The sequence below is a fragment of the Heloderma suspectum genome, chromosome 15 (genome assembly GCF_057233095.1).
Source record: "Heloderma suspectum isolate Gila_16-S chromosome 15, 16-S_ref, whole genome shotgun sequence".
In the NCBI taxonomy this organism is placed as follows: domain Eukaryota; kingdom Metazoa; phylum Chordata; class Lepidosauria; order Squamata; family Helodermatidae; genus Heloderma; species Heloderma suspectum.
This window is the reverse complement of record NC_139472.1, coordinates 19,338,246-19,355,798: the sequence shown is the minus strand read 5'-3', so window position 1 is coordinate 19,355,798 and position 17,553 is coordinate 19,338,246. Positions and strand designations below refer to the sequence as shown.

General features: G+C 49.4%; 1 protein-coding gene across 6 annotated transcripts in view; it reads left to right on the top strand.

Moving 5' to 3' along the window:
• The window catches only part of CEP104 (centrosomal protein 104), a 48,124-nt gene that overhangs the window by 10,561 nt on the left and 20,010 nt on the right, over positions 1 to 17,553 (top strand). For all 6 annotated transcript variants that reach the window (XR_014786037.1, XM_084822104.1, XM_084822105.1 and 3 more), the window contains exons 8-15: positions 710 to 868; positions 1,938 to 2,174; positions 4,566 to 4,769; positions 10,712 to 10,879; positions 11,695 to 11,868; positions 13,535 to 13,711; positions 14,350 to 14,556; positions 15,709 to 15,825. Coding sequence is in view for 5 of the 6 variants with exons in the window: in XM_084822104.1 (XP_084678230.1) it covers positions 710 to 868; positions 1,938 to 2,174; positions 4,566 to 4,769; positions 10,712 to 10,879; positions 11,695 to 11,868; positions 13,535 to 13,711; positions 14,350 to 14,556; positions 15,709 to 15,825 (1,443 nt within the window). In the remaining variant the exon portion in view is untranslated. The remainder of the gene's footprint in view (positions 1 to 709; positions 869 to 1,937; positions 2,175 to 4,565; positions 4,770 to 10,711; positions 10,880 to 11,694; positions 11,869 to 13,534; positions 13,712 to 14,349; positions 14,557 to 15,708; positions 15,826 to 17,553) is intronic.

Sequence of the window (17,553 nt, the reverse complement as noted above, 5' to 3'; positions counted from 1 at the left end):
TTCTCAAGTTTCTCTACCATTTCTGTTACTATAGGAAAGCTTCTGCCATCATAAATCTATTAGTCTTTAAGGTACCACAAGACCTGTATGCCTACCATTTTGTAAGGACAAAAGCCCTATTATGGAAGTGGGGAAAGCTCTTGGAAGTACTGTTCAAGGCAAGAAATGAGGGGCGTTCAGCCCCTGAGATCACTGTCTCTTGTTTAGGAAAGAGGTCTTGCCCTTCAGCTGTGGAGCTTATCCAGGAGTGGTGAAGTGGCCATGGGGCTTCACAACCTTCTGTGCTGGCAGTTTCAGACCCCTCAGACATAGAAACAGACTGGAGAAAGGTGGTGGTTCGAGAACCTTCCTTTGTTAGGCTCTTTAAGATGAGCTCTTTCCTCCTCTTCTCCCTAGAGAAGAGTTAGAATACTAGCTGGGAGAGGAGGAGATTGTTTCTGTTCATGGAGCTCACTCTTACGAGAGCCCAGAACTGCCAAAGAGATTATCTGAGGGGAAGGGCAAAAGTGCCTCTCAGCTCTCTCCTCACAGCTCACTCTCTCCTCACACCTCACCCTCTTCCTCTAACAGAGGAAGAAGGTTCTGGACCTTCCTTTGTCTCTTTACCACTCCTGGAGAACTTCCATCCACTGCAGAATAGAGACATTCAAGGGAAGCTGGTGTTTCCTCTCCCGGCTTCAGCGGTGACCTCTAAGCTCCCGTGTTTCAGGTTGGCGAGCGGCTGGGCCGCTACGAGGTGGAGAAGCGCTGCGCGGTCGAGAGGGAGGACTATGACCTCGCCAAGCAGAAGAAGCAGCAGATGGAAGAGTACCGCCTCAAAGTGTACCAGCAGCTGGAACTGCACAGCCTCCTGGACCCAGATCTGATGGTGGGTGACGTCCATGTCCTTACAAGTCATATATGTGCCTGAGTGTTAATACCACCAAGAGAGGCCCTTCTCTCGTTCCTGTCACCCACCACATGGTGTCAAACCCTACCTTGCTAGAGAGACCCAAGGAGCTGTCCAGCAGACCAGAGATCAAGCAGGGGAGCTGTCCAGGAAGGAGCACAGCAGGAAGAAGTGTTACTTCCACCCTAACTGGCCCCAGCTGAGCAGCTGTTTAGCTGGCTCTGCTGCCCCGCCCCTTCCTGGCATGTCATCAGGGCCCTAATCCAGAATTCATAAGGTGTCTGTCTTCCTCCTCGTGAGTAGGGTCAAGGATGCTGCCAGGAGGGCTCTGCATCTTTGGTTCGGGGCTTCTGTTCAGACACCACCACCACCTCTGCTGCTGGGGGCATTCTTAGTGGGTCTGGATGGGGGGCACAGGACCAGTCGGGGTGCTTGGTTCTCCTGAACCTGTGGCCTCCTTTGGGGGACATCTCCACAGGCAGAGGTTGGGGAGGGGAGTCGGGACTTCCCGATTCTGCTTGAACCCTGTATGTACTAGGCAGCAGTGAGGTCACACTCTAGTTCTGGGATGGTCCTGCTGGGAAAGTGATGGGACAAGAGCCCTCCTGGGAGTGGGAACCCTTTCAGGATGAGATGGGTGGCTACCAGAGGCTGGGTCTTCCCTATTGTGGTCCCCAGACTTTGGAATCCCTTCCCCAGCTATACTCCAGGGGCATTTATACTATTAAGCTTTGGGCACCAGTTGAAAAGCGCTGCGTTCTCCCAAGCCTTTGGCAATCAGTCGTCGATGTCTGGAAATGGACTGTCTCCTGTTGGGCCACTCACGCTTAGGTCAGCTTTCCCCAGCCTGGTCCCTCCAGATGTGTTGGACAGTAACTCCCATAATGGGGGGTTATGAGAGCTGCCATCCAACACGTCTGGAGAGCATCAGCTTGCATAAGTGTGGCTTAGGTGTTACCTGGCTTGGCTTTAGATTACTTATTTAGATACTTCTTAAATGTGTGGGGAAACCTCTCTTGATGCCGCTTTCCCCTTCTCCCAAACTCAGATCCGACGGCCTCCCGATTTGCCCCTCGAACCGCTGGCTTATCCTGCTGCGTCTCCTCAGCAAAAGAAGACTCTGCTTTCTCCTCGGCGGGATAAAACCAAAGCAGAAACCCTCGAGCCTTTGCCTCCCGAAAAGCTGCCGGAAGCTTCTTCTCCTGAGCCCGTCGCAACTCAGCCCACCTCTCCCCCCGCAGCCCAGGGGGCGCACATCTCAGCTGAGGCTTTTCCAAAGATCAACGTACGTTTTGTTTGTCCTGTATACCGCAGGTTAACATACTTCTGTGTGCAGCTTGTACTGCATTTTTCTCTGTTTATTTACAGTATTTTTTACCCTGCTCTTCAGCCAAAAAAGGCTCCCGCAGTGATATACAAAGATGAATAATGAGATGTTCCTTGCCTTCTGGCTTACAATCGAAAAGACACAACATAAAGGGAAAAGGGGATTGGGAGGGAGGATGTTGGGGTAGGGGGAAGAAAAGAAGAAGAAAAAGGAAACTCAGACACCAGCTCTTCATTTCAAAGTTCTTATGTCGTCGTCATCATCATTATTACATTTCTATACTGCCCCATAACCAAAGCTCTCTGTGCAGTTTACAAAGGTTATAAGTGTTCTTTCCAGCAGGGAAAGGCAAAAACAAGCTCCCCGCAGCTTCTCTTCTACCAGTCACCCTGTGAGCATGTCCTTTGGGTGATTTAGTTGTCCCAGAGCTGTTCTGCAGACAAGCTGTCGACAGGGAGTTCTGCCTAGGGGATGGATCTGGGACTGTGTGAATGCATGGATGCTTTGAGGTGGCTTATTTGCAGGAGGACTTTGTAGCTCCTCCAGGTGATCAGGAATAAACTTGGCCAACCTTTATCCTCTTGCTTCTAATGAATCTCCAATCTCTCTTATTATTTACAAAGCTTGTAGAAATCAATTAGGCTGAGAAAAATGATGAACAAGGCCCCCAGCTACAAGCTTACAATCTAAAAATCTGGTAACTGCCTGGGTAAGTGCTGGGATTCCACAGAATGTGGTGTCAGGCGCAGAATTCAGCTTCCAGAGAATCCCAGTTTTCATTTTCATTTTTAAAAAGTGTGAGTTTCTAGTCCTTATGGTTGCCAAGAGCATTTAGGCAAAGCCTCCTGGAATCTCAGAAGTCGGAGAGTGCACAAGAGTTCGAGGGGACAGGCCGGGGTCGAGCCCTAGGATCCTGCAAAGCTCCACGCCCCTCCCCATAACTCAAAATACAACTGTCCAAGCTAGTTAGAATGTTAGATGCAACTGATGCAAATGGAAGGAAAATACGCCAGGTTTGCGTCATGTATAGAAGTCATATACAGCCAGCCTTGGTGCAGAATTCTGGTGCTTTTTGAGCAGAGTAGCTAAGAATAAGCTTCACTCCTGCTATGTTGTTGTGGCCTTTGCCAGTTGAGAAATATGTCCAGTTTCTGTGCGTCCTTCCCTTGGACGCCTTCCCCACCACTGTCCAAAGCAAAAGAGGGTTGGGGGAAATGGAGCTGCCTTTGGTGTTTGCCTCCTGCAGGGTAATGGAAGATCGTCTAGATTCTCCCACCCTCCCCTGCGCCCAAAAGCCTTTATCTATGGCAGAGATGAGCCAGCTTCTCTACCACTTTCTTTAGATTCTGGCTCACAGCAGCATGACTCTCAAGTGCTCAGGCTCTTTGTTACCATTAAGGGCATGGCTGGCCAGAACCCAGCATATGCCACAACATTTTATTGCTGTGTCCGCTTGTAAATGTATATAAGATGATTATATATTAACACTGACAGTGCTCTCTGTCTGTGAACTTTGGAACCTTTCTTTTCTTATGGCTGAGGAACCCCTGATCCTGGGATTTCTATGATGCTAAGTTGAATCAAGGGAATGTGCCAAGCCAGTTCAGATTTCAGGGCAGCCTCCCGCAACCTGGTCCCCTTCAGATGTGTTGGACTGCAAATCCCATGATCTCCTGGCCAGCTATGGGGGTTGTAGCCCAATACATCTGGGGGGCATCAGGTTGAGGGAAGCCTGCCCTACACTACTCCAGCTGTCATGGTATATTTAGTCTTTTATTTTGAGATCCAGCCTTCCCTGTCTTGAGATTTCAGGGTGGCTAACAGTGCATAGGAGTTGTTTACATGGGTCCATTTTATATCCCTTTAAAGGGCTCTCAGAAAAACAAAGTAACCACAAAAATGGCCCAGAGGGGAATATGGCAAAGAATGGAATTTTTGGACTGGGACACACAGGGAGAAAAAATTGTTCCTCTAAATATAGACAGAGGGAGAGCAGTAGAAAAAACAAGTCCCAGCTCTTCCAGGAACAGACGTGTCTATGGGGTCCTCTCTCTAGGTGTTCTCTTGGCCTTCCCTCTAGGGCATTTGATGTTCAGGGCTACTGTGCTTGGGGGTGGAAGGGAGTGAAGTCCAGCTGAATCAAGGACTGGCACATCGGTCTCTCCTCTTTGCAGGTTGGAGACGGTTGTGATTCTGTATGAGTGCTGTGCTCCCCTGCTTGGCAGAGCTCATCTCCTTCCCTGCTCTCGCTGATGTGCTGCCCTCTGGAACATCCACAGGCTGGCTGTGCTGTTAGCCCGGGGCGACATCAGCAGTGCTCCTGTGGTCAATCTCTCATTTCTCCACCAGGTTGAGTTCTTGCCGTATGATGAGAGGCCCCTCCCAACCATTCGGAAGCAACAGGAGGAAGGCTTCAGCTACTTGGATCCCGAGATGAATGAGGAGGACCCTGGCGACACGCCGAGAAGTGGCGTCGTTGGAGAGCCGGAGCCATTGACAGAGAAGGCGCTGAGGGAGGCCAGTGTGGCCATCGACGTGTTTGGGGAAGGCCTGGTAAAGACCTGAGAAACCTGGCTTAGCGGCAGCAGGGCAGGCATCTTGCACCTAGAGAGTATCGGGGCTGAGACCCTGTTCATGTGCAGGAGGGGTCTCTGGATGCCAGCTGGGTGAGAAGCATCTGCCAGAGGGTTACTTCAAAGGTGATGCTTTGCACTCCCCAAAAGCTCTTCTGTGCAGCGGGGGTGTGGAACCTCAGGGCTGGGGGCCAAATCCAGCCCTCCTGGGGCCCCAGTCTGGCAGTCTGGGGTTGCCCAGATGGCCAAGCCCCCTTCCCCATGTTGCCAAGTGGTTCCTACTTTCCCTCCCACCCCGCAACCCAATTGTTGGGTGGTTTCCTGTCTTTTGTGCTATTTTTCCCCCATTCTAAAAGGTTGGGATTCCTCTAAAGGTTGGAATGCCTCCCCTAAAGCATAGTTCCTGGCAGTCAGAGCTTTAAGCGAAAGTATGCTGGTGTTTTGGCCCCACCCCTTTTGCCCACCACCCCCTTAGCTTCAGCCCTGTCCGTCACTGCAGTGCCACCCTCGAGCGCATCTCAGAAACAGGATTTGGCCCTCAGGCTAAAAGAGGTTCTGCACTTCTGCCGTATAGCGGCAGGCATGAAACCCATGTGTAGGTCAACAGAATGGCTTCTGTGCCTTGCGCCTTTGCCATCAGCAGGTCCCCAACTCCACTGATTGCGTTATCAGTGTTTATTTGTTGTTGTTCAGTCGTTAAGTCGTGTCCGACTCTTCGTGACCCCATGGACCATAGCACGCCAGGCCTTCCTGTCCTGCGCTCTCTCCCGGAGCGTGCTCAAGTTCATATTCATTGCATCAATGATGCTATCTAGCCATCTCATCCTCTGCCGTCCCCTTCTCCTTTTGCCTTCAGTCTTTCCCAGCATCAGGGTCTTTTCCAGTGAGTTTTCTCTTCGCATTAGGTGGCCAAAATATTTCAGCTTCAGTATCTGTCCTTCCAATGAGCAGACAGGGTTGATTTCCTTTAGGAGTGACTGATTTGACCTCCTTGCAGTCCAGGGGACTCGTAAGAGTCTTCTCCAGCACCACAGTTCGAAGGCATCAATTCTTCGGCACTCAGCCTTCCGTATAGTCCAGCTCTCACAGCCATATGTTGCTACTGGGAAAACCATAGCTTCGATTATACGAACCTTTGTCGGCAAGGTGATGTCTCTGCTTCTTACTATGCTGTCTAGGTTTGCCATAACTTTCCTCCCAAGGAGCAAGCATCTTTTAATTTCATGGCTACAGTCACCGTCTGCGGTGATCTTGGAGCCCAAGAAAATAAAATCTGTCACTGCTTCCATTTCTTCCCCTTCTATATGCCAGGAAGTGATGGGGCCAAATGCCATGATCTTAGTTTTTTGAATGTTGAGTTTCAAACCAGCTTTTGCACTCTCCTCTTTCACCCTCAACAAGAGGCTCTTGAGATCCTCTTCGCTTTCTGCCATTAGGGTGGTATCGTCTGCATATCGGAGGTTGTTGATAATTCTCCCGGCAATCTTAATTCCGACCTGTGATTCATCCAACCCGGCGTTTCTCATGATGTACTCTGCATATAAATTAAATAAGCAGGGCGACAATATGCAGCCTTGTCGTACTCCTTTCCCAATTTTGAACCAATTGGTTGTTCCATGTCTGGTTCTTACTGTTGTTTCTTGTCCCTCGTCAGGTTTCTCAGGAGACAGGTAAGGTGGTCTGGTACTCCCATCTCTTTCAGAATTTGCCACAGTTTGTTGTGATCCACACAATCAAAGGCTTTATCATAGTCAGTGAAGCAGAAATAGACATTTTTCTGGAATTCTCTTGCTTTCTCCATGATCCAGCGAATTTTGGCAATTTGATCTCTAGTTTCTCTGCCTCTTTGAAACCCACCTTGTACTTCCGGTAGTTCTCGGTTCACATACTGCTGAAGCCTAGCTTGTAGGATTTTGAGCATCACCTTGCTGGCACGTGAAATGAGCGCAATTGTACGGTAGTTTGAACACTCTTTGGCATTGCCCTTCTTTGGAATTGGAATGTAAACTGACCTTTTCCAGTCTTGTGGCCACTGTTGAGTGTTCCAAATTTGTTGGCATATTGAGTGCAGCGCTTTAACAGCATCATCTTTTAGGATCTTAAATAGCTCCGCTGGAATACTGTCATCTCCGCTAGCTTTGTTGTTAGTAATGCTTCCTAAGGCCCACTTGACTTCACGCCCTAGGATGTCAAGTTCAGTGACCGCACTGTCATGGCTGTCAGGGACATTCAGATCTTTCCTGTATAGTGCTTCTGTGTATTCTTTCCACCTCTTCTTAATCTCATCTGCTTCTGTTAGGTCCTTTATCATGCCCATCTTTGCACAAAGCGTTCCCTTGAGATCTCCGATTTTCTTGAAGAGATCTCTAGTCTTTCCCATTCTATTCTTTTCCTCCATTTCTTTGCATTGTTCATTTAAGAAGGCCTTCTTGTCTCTCCTGGCTATTCTCTGGAACTCTGCATTCAGTTGGATATATCTTCCCCTTTCTCCCTTGCTTTTCGCTTCCCTTCTTTCCTCAGCTCCTTGTAAAGCCTCATCAGTCAGCCACTTGGCTTTCTTGCATTTCTTTTTCTTTGAGATGGATTGCGTTGCTGCCTCCTGAAAAGTGTTACGGACTTCCGTCCATAGTTCCTCAGGTACTCTGTCTATCAGGTGTAATCCCTGAAATCTATTCCTCACCTCCACTGTATATTCATAAGGGATATGATTGAGGTCATACCTGAATGGTTTAGTGGTTTTCCCTGCGTTCTTCAATTTAAGCCGAAATTTTGCAAGAAGCAGCTCATGATCTGAGCCACAGTCAGCTCCAAGTCTTGTTTTTACTGACTGTATGGAGCTTCTCCATCTTTGGCTGCAAAGGACATAATCAATCTGATTTCGATATTGACCATGTGGTGATGTCCATGTGTAGAGTCGCCTCTTGTGCTGTTGGAAAAGAGTATTTGCTGTGATCAGCGTGTTCTCTTGGCAAAACTCTATTAGCCTTTGTCCTGCTTCATTTTGTACATCAAGGCCATGCTTGCCTGTTATCCCGGTGATTTCTGGACTTCCTACTTTAGCATTCCAATCCCCTATGTTGAAGAGGACATCTTTTTTGGGTGTTAGTTCTAGAAGGTGTTGTAGGTCTTCACAGAACCGATCAACCTCAGCTTCTTCGGCCTCAGTGGTTGGGGCATAGACTTGAATTACTGTGATGTTGAATGGTTTGCCTTGGATTCGTACTGAGATCATTCTGTCGTTTTTGAGATTGTACCCCAATACTGCTTTTCCCACCCTTTTGTTGACTATGAGTGCTACTCCATTTCTTCTAAGGGATTCTTGCCCACAGTAGTAGATGTAATGTTCACCTAAAAAAAATTCAGCCATGCTTGTCCATTTTAGTTCACTGATTCCCAAGATGTCGATGTTCAATCTTGCCATCTCATGTTTGACCACCTCCAGCTTACCTTGATTCATTGATCTTACATTCCAGGTTTCCAAACAATATTGTTCTTTATAGCATCGGATTTTTTTTTTCACCACCAGACCCATCCACAGCTGAGTGTCCTTTCGGCTTTGGCCCAGCCGCTTCACTCTTTCTGGTGCTACTTGGAAATTCCCTCTGCTCTTCCCCAGTAGTATATTGGACACCTTCCGACCTGAGGGGCTCATCTTCCAGCGTCATCTCTTTTAGCCTTGTGATACGTTCCGTGGGGTTTTCTTGGCAAGAATCCTGGAGTGGGTTGCCATTTCCTTCTCCAGTGGACCACATTTTGTCAGAACTCTCCACCATGACCTGTCTGTCTTGGGTGGCCCTGCACGGCATAGCTTATGGCTTCACTGACTTACGCAAGCCCCTTCGCCAAAACAAGGCAGTGATCCATGAAGGGGACATTTCACTTTGTGGGGATTTTAATTGCTCGCGGCTTTTAGAGCCAACCTGATATATAATTATCTAATATGTTACCTGCTACCAGTGTGGCATACACGCGTGGGGAAGCAGCATGCACTCACAGTAGCTCTTGACACGTACATACAGAACTGGTGCATAAGCCCTTCCCTACTCTTGAATATTTGTCCACAGCGAGCTCTTAGCTCAGATCAGGTGAAGAGCAGCTGAGGTAGGCCGCTCCGTCTTCTAGCCCTGAAACCTAGAAGCTGCCCTGGGACTTCAGTGGTTTATGGCCAATGTGGGTGTGATAGAATTAATATGGTGATAACAGCAGCACCAGTAATGACCACCGAAGGCAGCGAAACAGACGTGCACACGGTCGTCACCTGTGACTATCGCAGGATGGTCCATGTCAGGTGCCAGATCTACTTGTGACATTGTGTCAGTGGCAGAACCCTTCTGCCCAAGGGCAGATCTCCGAGCCCTTCCCAGTCCCCTGCTCTAAAGATTTCTGGGAATCTATTGCTTCCACTGCTGCCTGGGCACCTGGAAGAAAATACTCCAGTTTTGTCCGTCTGCTGCGTTGACTTTTTCCTGCAAAAAGTGTTAGAAGTGTGCCATTGGTTTTATACCTAACTTGCTAACAGCTCACCAGTATGCCAGGCAGGGTAGGCTGAGGAAGCTTGTAAAGGATGAAAACTCCAGGGGAAGGGGGTGAAGTGTCCATTCTTTCCTGTTGCATCCCCTGCGTGGTTCTCCTTTAGCACTGGTCTGTCCAGTGTCACCTATCCTGTGGTGAGAGCAGTGGGTTTGTCCTCACCACAGCAGTCTCCAGTGCTTTATCCCACCCACCCCTCTCTCACTCTCACACATGCACACATATGCAGTTATGTTTTGGAGTTAATTTATATTATTTATGTATGTATTTAGCACCACCTGTTTACATGGCACTTTGCAAAGAACACGTTTGTCAGGTCCCTTCCTCAGGGGGCTTGCAATGTAAAATAGGCACAAGGAAACAGGCAAGGAATGTGGTGGGGGGATGGAGGCCTGGGTAAGCAGGTGAAGAATATGTGATTATTTCAGTTGCATGTACTTTGGCTTAGTTGCAATAAGAAATAAGGACTAGAGAAGGGGTGCAGAACCTCAGGCCAGAAGCTCAAATCTGGCCCTCGGGGTGGCCCCCAGAAGGCCACCCCCCCTTTCCCCCAACTGTTTGGTGGTTTCTGGCTTTTGTACAGTTGTTCCCCCATTCCGAAAGGTTAAAATGCCTCTCCTAAGGCTTGGGTACTGGCAGGAAGAGCTGTAAGCTAAAAGATGCTGGCATTGGCAGTGGGGGGGCCTTGGCCGCACTCCTTTTGCCTTCGGCCCCACAAACTTCTGGATTGTGGCCTCTGTGAGCTTCTCTGAAATGAAATTTGGCCCTTGGTCAGAAAGAGGTTCTCCACCCCTGGACTCGGGGGATGATCCAAAGACTTCCCAGAAAAGGTGAGTTTTGAGGAAGGACTGAAAGGAAATAAGGGAGGTGGTCGCACAGAGTCGTTCTGGAAGGCAGTTCCAGGCATAAGGGGCATGAAGGGAAAAAGGGCCGAGTCCTTTCAGATGCGTAGGAACTTGGGACAGGTGAGGGTGTTGGAGCTGGACAACCATAGGTCACAGCATGGGAAGTGTCAGGATATAAGAGAGATGGGGAAGGCCTCGGAGGGTTTTGAAGGTAAGGATGAGAAGTTTGTGCAGGATCTGGGCATGGATAGGAGGCCAGCATAGATATAAAGAAGGGCCAGAGCGACAAAAGAGCTGAACTCTGGGAGAAAGGGAAGGAGTGCAAGTAAAGGGTTCACTTCTGCCTGGGGGCTGAACCGATCTGCTGGCTCTGGTGTCCCCGGGGCCCCTTGAGAATTGAGCCTGCTCCGGCCTGCCTAACCTCACCCTGCGTCTTCCCCCTCAGTCACACTATGGTGTGACGGAATGAGGGGCATTGGCTTTTTCTTTTACAGATGTGGGGTCTTTGGGCTATTTCAGCTCCTTCGCATTTCTGTTTTGTGGTCAGGTTGCTGGAGCCTATTCCAAAACGTGGTCCTACCGCGAAGACTCATTGCTCGCGATATATAAGAAGATGATGGAGATTTCCACAAGTACGCCAAAGGACGACCTGAAGAACCTGCTTCGGGGTGCCATCTTTCTCATCGTAAGAGCCATAAAAGACATCGTCTCTTCAGTGAGTAATATTGGGGGGGGGGGGGCCTCTAACGTCTTGTCTTTTTTTTTTGCGACTCCCATGAAAGCACCCAATAATCCCATATTTTAAATTGAGAATTGGAGGGTATTTAGCAGTGGCAGCCACTAACCCCCAATTTCAGTGGCTTGTAAAGGCTCTCCCCCGTTCCCTCTCCTCCTGCAGCACAGCCTCATAGGAGGAGACTAGAAACAGCCACTTCCTGCTTTTAACTATTTGCTGTTTAGTGCTGTGTCCAAGAAGTGCAAATTCTCTGCTGTTAGTGTAAACCAGCCTTCTCCAACCTGACACCCTCCAGGGGTGTTGGACTGCAACTCCCAGCACACCCCAATGGGCATGCTTTCTGGGGCTGATGGGAGTTGTGGTCCAACACCCCGGGAGGGCGCCAGGCTGGGGAAAGCTGGTTTCAACTATGGTTTCTTGAAATAAGCCAGCATCTGAGCAGGGCGGGTGCCTCGTCTGTATACAAGTGAGCAACTCTCATTGAGCAGGAGAGGGGTTGTGCCCCCATGTGGCAAGAGTCTGGGGAGGGGCCAGCCTGGTTGCCGCTAGGAAGCACAATTCCTGAAGCTCCCTTCTCGAGCACCTCCCTTGGACTCAAAGATGACAACTCAGGGAGGTTCCTTGCCTCTTGATTAAACTACGTCGAGTTGGCTCTTCAGTTGGCTCCCCGTTACTGCTTGGCAATCCTGATTTCTTTCTGCTGGTTTGCGAAAGCAAAACCATTGGTTTGGGACCGCTGCAAACTTATTTAACAAGCCTGCTGCTTGTGTGTGTGTGTGTGTTTTTTATGGTAGGTTTTCCAAGCTTCCTTAAAGCTCCTAAAAATGATCATCACGCAGTACATCCCCAAGCATAAGCTTGGGAAGCAGGAAACCACTCACTGTGTGGAAAGGACCTTCCCCAACCTGCTCTCCAGGACAGGGGATTCCTCTGCCCGCCTTCGTGTAGCAGCCGCCAACTTCATCCAGGTAAGGCTGTGTGCAGAGATGCTTTGTGGGGTTTAGGCTGCTCCTCAGCTCAGAGATGCTCCTGCCCCCAAAGGAGAGAATGGCTCCAGCGTGCCACCAGGAGCCAATGAAGTCAAATCTCCTAGGAGCTCGAAGCCCTTGCTCACAGAAGAGATGGAGGAGGACACCTGGGGATGCAAGCCACGGGGTCCCTCAAAGCTCCCTATAGGGACGGAGAGTTAACACTAGAGCTCATAAGCACACAAGGAGAGCAATGCTGGATTAGGTCCATCTAGTCCAGCTTTCCCCAACCTGGGGCCCTCCAGATGTGATGGACTACAACTCCCACAATCCTCAGCCAGCATGGCCATTGCTGGCTAAGGGTGCTGGGAGTTGAAGTCCCACAAATTGGGCAGGCACCAAGTTGGAGAAGGCTGGACTAGTCCAGCGTTCTGTTCACACAGTGGCCGACCCGCTGCCCATGGGAAACCCACAAGCGGGACATGAGTGCAACAGCACCCTCCCACCCATGTTCCCCAGCAACTGGGGTACATAGGCAAACTGCCTCCTGTCCTGCTTCTGAGTTTCCTGTGGGGAGCTGGATGGCCACTGTGTGAACAGAATGCTGGACTGGATGGACCCTTGATCCGATCCAACAGGGCTCTTCTTATGTTCTTACAACACTGGAGATAGCATAGAGTCATCAGGACTGGTAGCCTTATCCTCCTCTGGGAGCTCACAGTCTCCCAGAGATATTGTGAGACAATTGATTCAGGAAAAAGAGAAAAAAGAAAGGAAAATAGAAATTGCCTCTCCATTTTATGGTGAGCCTGAAAGTTCAGAGAATCATAAAATAGTAGGGTTGGAAGGGGCCTACGAGGCCATCGAGTCCAACCCCTGCTCAGTGCAGGAATCCAAGTCAGAGCATCCCTGACAGATGGCTGTCCAGCCTCTTCTTGAATGCCTCCAGCTTGCGAGAGCCCACCACCTCCCTAGGGAATCAGTTCCATTGTCGTATGGCTCTAACAGTCAGGAAGTTTCTCCTGATGTTCAGCCGGAATCCAGCTTCCTGTAACTTTAGCCCATTGTTCCGGGTCCTGCACTCTGGGATGAGTTGAGTGTGTAGGGCACCTTGTGAATGGTGTGTACAAGCGTGTGTGCGTATGAGCATTACGTGTGAATACTATGACTGGGATGTGTACGTGAAGGTGTGCATATGTGAGAGTGTGTCTCGTCACAATTTTCGTCTATGCTCTTCTCTCCTCCCGCCTTGTTGTTGCCCTCTCTGGGCTCCAAGTATGCCGTCTTATGGGCAGCTTTCACTCCTCTTCGGGACTTGTGTCATACGTGTGTTTGAGGCTGCTGCCATACGTGCCCAAGGGAATGGCCCCAGCCTGTTACACGGGACTTCCCCCTGCGCAGAGAGGCTGATGCATGTGATGGAAGTAGGGCTGGAGCCAGGGGTGGGAGCGGTCTCCCCGTTTGAAGACCTCAGCTGTGAAATGTCAGTGTTAGAGCACCTATGGGTTTCCATGTCCCTGCAAAGTGCTCCCCTTCAGGTTGTATGTCTGACATGAAACCCTTCAATGGATGATGACTCTTGTCGGGTCTAGGAGGGCATTTCCCAACTGTGCCTTTGTGAGCCGCACTTTAACCACGAACCTGTGTGCGGTGTGTCTCTCTCTAGGAAATGGCCCTTTGTAATGAGGTGAAGCCTCTTCCGATTATACCTTCTCACCTGGTGCAGCCCCTAAAGCCAAACGCCCCGACGCATCTCGCCATGAGCCAGGTGGAGCTGGTGGAGCGCTTGCTGAGAGATCTAGGAACGGATAACACCGGCTTCACTGTCGATAATGTCATGCGGGTAGGGAGCTGAGCTGCTGTCGTTTCTCTGTTTCTCGTGTTCTCTGTCTCTCTCTTATTCAAAGACGTCAGCCAGGTGGCAGGACGTCTCCCCCAGAAGGTGGAAAATGAACCCTTCACCTTGACAGGACTCTAGCCTAACACAAAAGTTCCTAAGCCGCTTCCACAAGGCAGCGTTCTGTCTCGTGACTATTGTCTAGGGCAAGGGGTGGGCAGAAGGTAGATCTCCAGATGTTTGGTATCCCAGAGAACTCCACCATGCATGGAGGTTGAAAGGCTGCTGAGAAAGAAAGGCCCTCTAAACAGGCCCAGACCCTAAGCAAGCCTTCTCCAACCAGGCGCCATCCAGATGTGTTAGACTACAACTCCTACAATTCTGCTGGCTGGGGATTGTGAGAGTTGCAGTCCAATGCACTTGGAGGGCACCAGATTGGAGGGGGCTGCCTTAAGTAGCAGTGGAGAGCCAGTGTGTTGTCATGCTGGACGTTAACCAATGAGACCTGAGTTTGAATCCCTGCTCAGCTACAAAGCTTATTCGTTGACCCTGGGCCGCTTGCTGTCTCAGCCTGAGCTACAGGACAGCAAATGCCATCCTCTTAAGCCACACTTTAAAACCATTGCATCTTTCTTCATACTTAGTTTGCCACGGGAGCTCTGGAGCACAGAGTATATGAGGTGCGGGAAACGGCTCTCCGGATCATCTTGGACATGTACCGGCAGCACCGAGCCGTCATCTTGGATTACCTTCCACCTGACGACACCAACACACGCAAGAACGTGCTGTACAAGACGCTCTTCGACGGGTTTGCGAAAATAGATGGCAAGCTCACAGAGGCTGAAACCAGGGTCAGTATGGGGTGTTAAAGCAATGGTGTCCTGTGGTTCCATTGGGGCCCATGGTGAACAAAGCAGAGAAGCCTAAACACCCATTCTAAGGATCAGGTTGGTAGGGATCCGGTACTGAAAAAGCCAAGAAAATCTAAGCCTTGTGCAGATGTTTGAGGCTATGCATGGTCAGCTCATCGGAATCATCCTGTCTCGGACGCCTGCACATTAGGGGCTTGCATGTGTCGAGCCCACACAGCCAAAGTTCCATCTAGTTCAGCATCCTGCTTTTCACAGTATTTATGTATTTAGAGGGTTGGTGTTGTTTTTACCTTGCTCTTCCAAGAGCATCTTACAAACATCATTAATAAGATGGCCCTTGCCCTCAGGCTTACAGCCTAAAACATACAACATGCAAGGAAAAGGGGAGAGGGAAAGAGGACAGAGAAAAGTATCCTTGGGCACGAGTTCTTAAAGTTACCAGCTGGGATGGAAACTGTTTTTTGTTTTTGTTTTTATTTCATTTCTATACCGCCCAATAGCCGAAGCTCTCTGGGCAGTTCACAAAAATTAGGTTTAGGTTGCCTGATGGAATGGCTTCTGCTAGTTATGGGGAGCCAAAAGCAGCTGGTGTCTCAGCAGAGGCGATGGAATAGCCCTGCTCTCTTTCTTCTGCTGCTCTGGCAGCCAATCAGATGCTTCCAGGAAACTTGACAAGGAAGGCATGAAGGCAACAGCCCTTCTTCTCTGCTGTTTGTCCCTAGCACCAGGAATTAAGAGGTATACTGCCTCTGTTCATGGATGTTCTATCATGGCTGAATAGCCTCCTAGCCTCCATGAATTAGTCAGATCCCCTTTTTAAAGCCGTTTAAGACAGCGGCTATCACTACATTTTGTGGCAGTGAGTCTCATGAATTAATGAGACGCAGTGTTACCATCAGCTTCAGCTTTCCGACTGAATAAATTATACGAGTTGTTTGACAGACATGTTCAGCCATTTTGCCTGTGCTTGCTCAGTGTGTACACTTTGGTCATCATGCGAGCTGCCATCATTCTGTGCCACATGGCAATATCCCAGACACTGGGATTTCAGAAAGCAAGCAAGTCAGCCCTGTTTGTGACTCATGCCCAGGACTCAAGGACTTTCAGTTATGTGTATGCGTATTTTAACAGGCACAGAAAAAGATGGCTACCGAAGAAGCTGAAAAACAAAAGAAAGATGAAATCAAAGCGTTGCAAGGTCAGCTGGCCGCTCTGAAGGAGATGCAGACGGAAGCTCAGGCTGCAAAGGTATCTATCGTAGGGTGGCCTGGGGCTTTAAATGCTCTTTGCCAGCTTTGTTCTTACAGGCAACAGATAGAGCAAAAGTCACCAGCCCAGCCTCCCCCAACCTGGTGCCTTCCACTGGTGTGGACTACAACTCCCAGCATCCCCCGGCCAGAATGTGGGGCACAGGTTGGGGATATGGAGAGCACCTGGTTGGGGAGGGCATCTCTAGACTCACTCTCTGTCTGTTATTCAAAATAGTGCTATCGTTGCTAGCTGAATATACACTCCTACCACCGTCCTGTCTGGTCAAACTGGTTTCACAGTCCTTCAGGTACCACTGAAAGCTGTTTGGCCAGAGACGATCATAGGCTGAAAGAAATAACTGTGCAGGTGCCATGAGAAATGATGCATTTGTCATACTCTGTTCGACTCTCCTATTAAAAATCGTATTTTGTCCAGCCCTGATTTGGTCAGGTGAAAGACAGAATCTTGGTTCCTTGACATTGTTTTGCCTTGGTGCATGTTTATATGCTGTTGGCCTTCAGAATCTACAGCCTTAACTCAAAGTGTACATTTTTAAAAAGAATCACATACGTCCCCTGCTTGAAAGAGAAATATAATATTCCCTCTCTCCCAAAAGTATTGCATTGCACTTGCAAAGGTCTTTAGAAGTTTGAAGCAGTCCCCGTGCACACAAATGAACAACAGAACGCTTCCATTTACTGAGTGAGACCATTGGCCCATCTAGTCCAGAATTGTCTGTTCCAGTGATTTCCAGTCTGTAGTGTTGGGTGCACTAATTTACCATGAAAACCATGTTTTGAAAAACACAAGTCACCATGTTGGACGCATCATCCACCACCCTGCGTCTGTCTGAACTGGAAGACCCTGCACAGCTTTGGTTCCTGTGGCTCTCTGCCAATATGCGCAGTGACGTCACCTTGATGGAGGGAGTAGAGCTGCACTGGGATTCTCTGATGCAGCCTGTGTTGCTGCTGACAAGTGCCTGCGAATCCCTGAGGCATCCCTATTGCCCGGAAAGCAGGCCCCATCCCTGGGCCCTGACCAACTAGGTAAAGAGAAGGTTGGCATGCCAGGAGCCAGTATTAACTGGCTGACTTCACAGCTGCAAGGAGGACACCTGCCCACCGCTCTGTGAACATGTGGAGCAGTGTGTCCAGTTCTGAGTGCCACATTTTAAGATGGACGTCGATAAATTAGAGCACGTCTAGATGTAGCGGGTGGGTTGGTGAGCAGAAAATGTGGACTTCGCAGAGTCCCTAAATGCATAGAGACCTGTGTAGTTTAACACAGGTCATAGATTTTAGCAGGCTTTAGCTAACAAAAGTAGACCCCTTGATTTGGGGGGGGGGGGGCTTCTAGAGTGAGCCTGTCACATACTTTTGATTGGTATCAAGCAAGCGCACCTTCATAGCAAGTGCAGTGTCATAACAACTGTGCATATGCCTGGTTACTTCACCCTTTTCTCATAGAGGGACAGCTAATCTCACCCATGAGCTGGGAGGCTTCCTCTCCCCTCACTCTCTGTCTCTCTGGAATGCTAGAGGACTTTCTTTGCAATCAGGTTGCCAAGCTGGAAGCTGTGAGCGGGTGAGCCCGCCTCCCCCCGCTTCTCCTACATGTGTGTAACCTGTCAGCTATTGAACTTACAGAGAGAAACCCATATAAGCTTGTGCTAAGAGCAGCCAATTTAGTCTCCCTTCAAGGGGAAATATGCGTTACCAGCTT